The sequence below is a fragment of the Fusarium graminearum genome, chromosome 1 (genome assembly GCF_000240135.3).
Source record: "Fusarium graminearum PH-1 chromosome 1, whole genome shotgun sequence".
NCBI classification, from domain to species: Eukaryota; Fungi; Ascomycota; class Sordariomycetes; order Hypocreales; family Nectriaceae; genus Fusarium; species Fusarium graminearum.
Genome location: NC_026474.1, coordinates 11345033 through 11353320, shown reverse-complemented (window position 1 = coordinate 11353320; position 8288 = coordinate 11345033). Strand labels below are relative to the sequence as shown.

The following is an 8288-nucleotide window of genomic DNA, read 5'->3' as shown; positions in this document are numbered from 1 at the left end:
TTGTGATTTATGCATGTTTCAACCGAGGATGCTTTCCCTTCCTCCTATTGGGGGATGATGCATGAAAACACATCACCCCTGCGCCCCCTCAGGCTGCCTCTTGGAGAGCGAATTACGTGAATTCGCTCAAGCCGCCACCAGCAGATCTCTTTCAGCCACCGCTGTTGGAAGGATTTGGCCCGTATTTTTCTTCTTGAGGCCATATGTTTTGTTTTCCAAGTTTGCCGAAATGATAATGTACGGGCCAGCAGGCTGAGCTTGGCCTGAACTACGGACGTAGACGACTTCGTTGACGCGATAGAGAGGCGGGCGGGGCCACTGTAATAAATTAACTATTAGTTTTTAAATGCAATACAAGTAGATTAGGTACTGACATCGGGTTTGTCCTCGTACTCTTCCACGCGGGAGCGATATTCCTGGGGCTGAGCGATCGGTCAGCAGCTGAAAGTGACACGCAATGAGGCCGCTTGTTACCAGTTCATCCTCTGAGGAATCACAAACCGGATCGGTCCGCTGTCGATCGCTCTCAAGGTCCGTCATGACTATTGATTGATAGCGAAACAATACAAAACTACGAAATATTGATGATTTCAGCTGAGCCCCTCAGGACTGGTGGAGTGAGCGAACCTATATACCCGGACAATCACGGAATGCAGGGTAGCAGAGCCTGATTTCAGCACCCGACAAGGTGATACCATATGCAGCTCGTCTTACATGTGGGTTTGTGTTACATAGCATGGAAAATGTCTTTTTCCGTCAATCAGTACTTTGAGGCCGCTGAATGGTGAAAATTGTCTTATTTATGCATAGTTAAACAAACTTGGTGTAGAACCATTGACTTTGACCAGGTCACTTCCTAAGCAATGGGTGACCACGACATTGTCCAGTCCTTCAAATCTACCATCGGGTCCAACTTACAGGACTCTTACACCCAAGTCCATGTTCTACTCATAGCCTGGGAAGAGCACGACCTCGGCGACGTTGACGGCGAGATACGGGATCTCCGCGCCATATTTGAGAAAGACTACCGCTATAGTAGCGTGGTCTTCTTTCCCATCCCAACCAAAGGGTCATCCCGTGCTAGACTCAACAGAGAAATCTCGAGCTTCGTGGAAGAACAGTCGTTCCCCGAGGGGTCTCTCATCATCGTTTACTACGCCGGCCATTGCAGTCCAGATTCGCGGGGTCAGGCTGAGTGGGCGGCCTTTGGGCGGGGTGGCCCAACAGTGTCTTGGCATGTTACACAGCAACTACTCTTCTCGGCCGTTGGTGATGTTCTTCTCATTCTCGATTGTTGTCATGCATCTCTCATCACCGGCGGCTCCAAGGATGGCGATGGTCGGTTTGAACTGATTGCTGCGTCGGCCAAGGGAGCCAAGACCCCTGTCCCGGGTCGGAGATCTTTCACCAGGGCGCTTATCAGGCTGCTGAAAGAGCATGTCAATACAGGTATCTCATCAGAAAGCCTCACATCGGAACTCAGGGAAGATCCGAAAATTACAGGTAAGCAATAGGATTTCTGATATGGATAAACAGAAATTAATACCGGACTAGAGACACCTGTATTTCATGATTTCGTGAGGAAATCGGCTACAAAAATCGTTCTCCAGCCTCTCGAAACTCGGGATATCCCAGAAGGTTTCGCGGCAAAACCAGCTGGCTACCTCGTTTTCCGAGCATCACTCTCAGATGACGTGACTGGATTGCAAATAGCAAATTGGCTCAAGACCGCACCTCCCAAGAATGTCACGGCTGTCAGTATCGAGGCAGTTGTCAGTCGGGCCCGTCGCATACAAGATGCTCTCAGAGACGGTGCTTTTCCTGAGGGATCATTGTTTGAGCAATTGTCTAAACCCGCCCGGGACGAGATTTTGAGAGGTATTCATGGGTTGAACACCGTCATGGACAGCTGTAAAGAATTCGCAACAGACACTACGACAAGCGGAGATGAACTTGTCCAACAATCACTGGTTGAGATTCAAGATAAAGTGTCAACGTTGAGAACAGCTGTCCAAACACCTCTGCTACTTGACACTGCTATTAGCAGAAGTCCATCTGGGGTGCCAAAAGAGCCTAGTGTTGAACTCAGAGCTGCTCTAGACGTGGATGAGTCTCGTCACTTGGCCGACATGGTCGTTCGGCCTGATCCACTTGACGATAGCATTAGCCGTGAGATCAACCGCGATCGAATCTTCGAAGCCCTTAAAAGAAATGGCTCTGCGGATAAGTTATTCAAGCGTTTCAAGCTGGGCAGTATTGACGGCCGATCTGTCATCATGGAGACCTGGAAGTACAAGGAGTCGGATGGTAGCAGTGGTGAACCGCAAGATCAAACTCTGAGACAGGTTCGCAAGATCACGGAGTTGCTATGTCATCCAAAGGATAAAGACTTCCACATATTATCATGTGCAGGCTTCTTTCGTGACAGGCTTCGAAAAGAGCTTGGCATAGTATTCTGGACTCCACCCACATTTGATTCCAAGGGTGAGGTATCAACTCTCCATCAACTGTACAAGATGCATCGACTTGTTCCTCTCGGTCAGCGGATCCGTCTGGCTTGGGCTATTGCCACAGCCATTGAGAACTTCCACCGTGTCGGCTGGGTGCACAAAGGAATCCGAAGCGACAACATTGCTTTCACAGAAGTTCTTCCTGACCTGAAGTCCGATTTGGACGATGAAGATCCGGCTTCACCATTTGTTGGCAACTTGGACTTGAGCAAGCCACTGCTATTTGGATTCGAGTACTCTCGTGCTGACGACGAGGCGACATTTCTAGAAGAAGATTACACACTTGCCAACAATCTCTATCGTCACCCCGATCGATGGGGTCGCCCGACAGCAAGATTTGAGAAAAGTCACGATGTCTACGCGCTTGGTGTCGTGCTGCTTGAAATTGCCTTGTGGAAGGAAGCTAGCTCCATCCTCAAGTCCTTCTTGGAAACCAAACCCCTAGTTGCTTCGGGTGTTGTGAAGGCCTTGATTGGAAAGTGCGGCAAGACGCTGTCTCATCAGGTTGGTAGGGTCTTTGCACAATGTATTGTTAAGTGCTTAGAGTTTCCTGTTGCCACGAAGGGTATGAGCGAGTATGATGCGCAGAGATATTTCCAGCGGAATGTCACAGAACCAATGTCACGCGCGGTATTGCGGGTGTAAGGGTGTGCTTCGGTCGAAGGGGAGATAGTAGTGTTACACGAGGTATCTTATCCAAGCTGGATAACTCATCCAGGTGTCAGTTGTTGTCATAACGTAATGTTGTCTCCTTTCAAGATTGCTACATTCCCATGCAGTAGTCTAATTCACTCATAGTCGGCTGTTTGCTTGATAAAGTATCTCCCATATCGGGATCTAGGGTAAGGGTCAAAAGTTTAATGAGTTGGGTAATTTGCTGCCAAGAATAAACTTAAGTCATCGTTTTAGGCGAAAGGCTCCCTCGCCTAGACGATGACCCATGTCGTTCGCGTAGTTGCGTAGCATAGTGAGGTTGCATGCACTGTGTTCAATGCCGATGCATGTTTGTCGGAGATTTACGAGAAAATTAGCCCACAAGAAAAATTAGCCCACAAGAGGTTTCAAACCATGCAAACGACTAGTCATGCTCATGCAACGCCGGTACTTACCGCAACTGGTAACGCTATGCGCCATTATTGACAATCCTTTTGGGTTATGTTATCAATCAATTCTGTAGTTTCTCTGTATGTAGTTATCAGCTGTTATCTCTTGATATCGGTTGTAGATCCCACGCTAAATCACACACTATCTTCCTTTTAGCTTGATCTCAGAGTTTGGAGAGAACTTTGTGCTTGCGGAAGAGGCTTATTGTCCGTTAATCTCTATCATTTAATCTCATGCGTTCTATAGCTAACCGATTGGACAGGTATATCAAAAAGAACTTATGTGGTTACATAGTCTAAAGTCTAAAGAGAGTTGATGGAACATTCTCTGTCTAATCGTTTGGATCTTCGGTCTTTCGGACAGTCCGTACCCCGGACCCGCCAAAGGTTGATGCAACCTCAGCCCTGCATCAATGCAGCTTCTGACTCGGATGGCCAATCCAAACCTGGCACTCTCCATCATAACATAGTGTGGTCTAGGCTCTATTTACTCCCTGTATTGAACTTAGAATCGAGATAAGAATAAGAAGACATGCATCCTGCGCGATCCAAAACATCGGTTAAGCATAGTTATCTTTCCCTTGTTATTATTTGTAATCTTCTTCTACGGATATGCATCCGTATGCAACCCTCGCTTGTCAACATGCAAGCCACAACTGTCACTAGAGGACCTTTTACGAAATATGGCTGTACTTTTGAAGAGATAAGAGGGGCAACTATCCTTATCTTGTCAGGTTGAAACTTGTTCTCACGATATCGACATGGGCAGCTTCCTCGACCGTGATAGTGGCTATGGACCTTGCAACGGTAGCCTCTTTGATGGATCCACGAGTTGAGTCGTGTCATATCTGCATAATGGAAAGCGTGGGGAGAATTTTACTACTTCGTTATCGGCAGCGATGTCTTGGCTATAGATGCTATTCTTGGGAGCTGAGAACTATTATATAAACCTCAGTTGTCGAAGACCAATACGATATTTGACACCAGCACTATCATTCCGCTCTCGCCGGTTCTCGTCTTCTAGTTTCTACTTTGTACTTCGAGATACGACAGAAAGCGAAATGCGTCCCTCAGGTCTCCTGGTCTCGCTTTCGCTGGTGCCTCTGGCTCTAGCCAGAGCTTTTCCTCCCGCAAGGTTGGAAAGTCGCAAGGAGGACTCTTGTTCGTCGGTCCAGCCGTCTGCGAGTGCTCCTCACAAGAACTTCTGGGGTTCTCTGACCAAGAAAGAGACTGCTGATGTTCTCGCATTTTTGCATCGCGATACAACAGGTTTCAATCTGACCGTTGCAGAGAATGCTACTAGGTATTTATTGGATCCTATGTGATTTTGAAACCACTAACAGTTCATTATAGTCGCGATAACAAGATGTGAGTCTTGTACTATGAACCATGATTTTAACCTCAACTCACAAGGTTTTAGCATGTCCGTTGAGCTCATGATGCCCAACAAGAGTGATACTCTCCCATTCTTGTCAGACAAAGCGGGTAGCCCAACACGATACGCCCTAGCTGCGGTCATGTTTGGCGTACCTGAAAAGGCTTATCTCCAGGAATTCAAAGTTGGTCCGTTGCCCATCACTAATGCATCAAGTGTTACACCTTTTACTTTTGCAAATACGAAGAAGGGCGACGGTAAGATCGCAGTCGTCAACCCTGACGCAGAGGATTATGGCAACTTCAACCTCAAGATTATGAAGGAGGCAGAGGATGTGACCAAGCTTCTCTGGAATTTGGTGAGTTATGTGTTTTGAATTCCATGTTTCTTTATCTAACATATTCAAGACGGTCGATGATGGACTCCAAATCCCGTTAGCCTTTGCAGCCCCTATCAATGTCACCGATGGAAAGGTCATCATGTGGCAAGGCTTCAACGCGCCAGTTACCAGCATCTACGACACAATCTCACTGCTTCCACTGGGTCTGTATTTGCGAACAGACATCACCGGCCGCGATCCTAGTCAATGGAAAGTCACTGGTTGGGTATACGGTAATGAATTCTACAAGGATCTCGATGGTTTGCGTGCAGCTGTCGCCAAGCCCGATTTCAAACCCCTGGGAATGAACTTGGACCAGCCTTGGGCCCACACAAACAAACACGGCGATGATCTGCCCCTGGACGATGAAGCTCCACCAGCCAATGTTCAATCCGGAAAGTCGAGATTTGCTGTTGATGAAGATGAGAGCTATGTGACTTGGAGTGAGTAGCTTCTGATTTTGACTAACTGTTACACTTTACTAATTCGATACGTCAGTGGACTTTTCTTTCTACACTAGCATTACTCGAGACAATGGACTACGACTGTATGATGTTAAGTACAAGGGCAAGAGGATTCTCTACGAGGTATGCATGAATTGCAAAATGACTACGTCTTAAACTAACATTTCTAGCTTGGGCTGGACGAGGCGATTGCACATTATGCGTAAGTTGTGAAAGTACCCTGGCCTCACGCCACTGTTATTGACACCATTTGCAGCGGTATCGATCCTGTACAATCCGGAATTTGTTATTTCGACAGCATGTCTGGATTCGGACCCGCAATGATCTCTCTCGTGAAAGGTAAGAATTAAAAATGACTCGAGAATTGTTTTATCACATTGCTAACACGATACAGGTTACGACTGCCCCGCCTACTCGCACTACAGCAATGTCACTCAGACTACAGGTGAAACGACGTTCACTCAGAAGGACGCTCTTTGTAGGTTGAGATCTCATGTCAAGCAATTCCACGCTAATGAATAATCAAGGCATGTTTGAGATCGACAAGGGCTTCCCCATCCAACGACACTCTTGGGCCGGCCACACCACCGTGACAAAGAACATTGCCTTCAACATCCGTGCCATCTACACAATCGGAAACTACGACTACATGATGACCTACCAGTTTCACCTCGACGGTTCTATCGAAATCGATGTCAGAGCATCAGGCTACATCTCGTCGGCCTTCTACGCTGAGAACGAAGACTACGGTTTCAAGATCCACGACAGCCTTTCCGGATCTCTTCATGATCATGTCATCACATTCAAAGCCGACTTTGACATCTTGGGCGAGAAGAACTCTTTGCAAAAGATTGATATCAAGCCATCAACTGAGAAGTGAGTATCCATTTTGTAACAGGGTTTCTTTTACATCTTACTAATCTGGAATAGATACAAGTGGTCTGATCAGACACGCAACACTATGAAGGCAGTCAAGAGCTTCATCGACAACGAAGATGACGCCAAGATCAACTGGTCTCCCAATGGCGCAACAATGTATGCTGTGGTAAACAAAGACGAGAAGAACCCCTATGGAGAAAGCCCCGGGTACAGGGTTGCACCAGGTTAGTCTCAACCGAACAGGTGAAAAATACGACATCCCGACTAACATCCAAAGCTTCTGGTGTGGCATATCTCACAGTCCAGGATTCCTCGGTTATGCAAAACGCCGGTCACCACACAACGCATCATCTCTACGCCACTCGACAAAAGGACAACGAGCTCTACGCTGTTGGAGCGTATAATTCGCTTACTCCCGAGGACCCTCAGGTTGACTTTAATGAGTATTTCAACAGCGAGTCGCTTGACCAAGAGGATATGTAAGTATTGTATTTCCCACCATGGCATAGACCTGGGCTGACTTGTGATACAGTGTTCTTTGGTTCAACCTGGGAATGCACCACATGCCTCACACAGGTGATCTTCCCAACACCGTTTTCTCAACCGCCCACTCCGCTATGCTCATTGAGCCATTCAACTATCTTATGGGTGATCCTTCGCAGGCCAGCTCTCAGCAAGTCTTAATCAAGACTAAGAAGGATGGCAAGCCTGAGATTGTTACTTATGGCGCTAAGAATGCGACATGTGCGATTGATATGGTATGTACCTTGATGTCTGTGGTTTTTTACCATGCTAACATGACTGATTTTAGGCACAACTGAACCCTGATCTTTCGAACTATTCTAACAGTATTAGTGTTCTCAAGTACCCCTTCGATGGGTCAAAGCCAGACCGTCTTTGAGGTTTTCGCATGGTGTTGGATAGGCAGTGTTGGAATATCTCGAGTGTCTGCAAAACCGTGGTAATTTCAAAAGCATCCCCCTTGGCACAACGGCTCAGTCCTTTCACAAATGGAGATGAACCAGTCTCTTCCTTTAAATTCTACTGTAGAAATTCATGTTTATGTTTTATTACATCTATTATTCCGTTACTGTTCAACCTGCTGTGTTGTGTGAAGTTGCGCTCAATGCTTGGAAGTTTCACCTTTGGTCTAGACGATTCAAAAATTGCTTCCAAGTTACTAATCAAGCTCTGATTGTGTTTGCTTAGCCTATTCAATAAATTCATTTCTGGATACTTCGTTGCTGTATTCTCCCCTGTCGCTGTCTAGACTCTCGATCTGCGTGTTTCCCGTCGTCACATTCGCGGGCTAATCAGTCTGGATCGCACGGCGGGAGAATTACTGTTTTACTAACCGGTTGTGGAAATTTGCGGCGACTCTAAGAGACAAGAAATAGTGATGAAAAACATTCGCATTCAATCTTTGAGGTCGCGTGGCTGTATTTTGTCCGGCCCCCAATATTGAAAGACTGAATGAAACGTTAGCAAGACTTCGATTGGTCTTTGATAGCAACGGTTATATGTGTGTAACACGAGACATACCACATCTATGCATGATCGAAATTACAATGAAGAGTA

General features: G+C 46.7%; 3 protein-coding genes across 3 annotated transcripts; 2 read left to right on the top strand and 1 right to left on the bottom strand.

Moving 5' to 3' along the window:
• Positions 1-126: 126 nt before the first annotated feature.
• Positions 127-540, bottom strand: FGSG_10589 (uncharacterized protein; the record flags this gene model as incomplete). The annotated part of the gene is made up of 3 exons (XM_011321290.1): positions 127-318; positions 375-422; positions 502-540. The coding sequence occupies 3 exons, from the start codon at positions 538-540 to the stop codon at positions 127-129; spliced, it is 279 nt and encodes a 92-aa protein (XP_011319592.1).
• A 323-nt stretch (positions 541-863) lies between these two features.
• On the top strand, positions 864-3155 carry FGSG_10588 (uncharacterized protein; the record flags this gene model as incomplete). Its single annotated transcript, XM_011321289.1, has 2 exons — positions 864-1449; positions 1537-3155. The coding sequence occupies 2 exons, from the start codon at positions 864-866 to the stop codon at positions 3153-3155; spliced, it is 2205 nt and encodes a 734-aa protein (XP_011319591.1).
• A 1519-nt stretch (positions 3156-4674) lies between these two features.
• On the top strand, positions 4675-7611 carry FGSG_10587 (uncharacterized protein; the record flags this gene model as incomplete). Its single annotated transcript, XM_011321288.1, has 12 exons — positions 4675-4916; positions 5034-5346; positions 5396-5810; positions 5866-5954; positions 6002-6033; positions 6088-6170; positions 6226-6309; positions 6359-6707; positions 6762-6934; positions 6988-7189; positions 7243-7468; positions 7522-7611. The coding sequence occupies 12 exons, from the start codon at positions 4675-4677 to the stop codon at positions 7609-7611; spliced, it is 2298 nt and encodes a 765-aa protein (XP_011319590.1).
• Between the last annotated feature and the right edge of the window lie 677 nt (positions 7612-8288).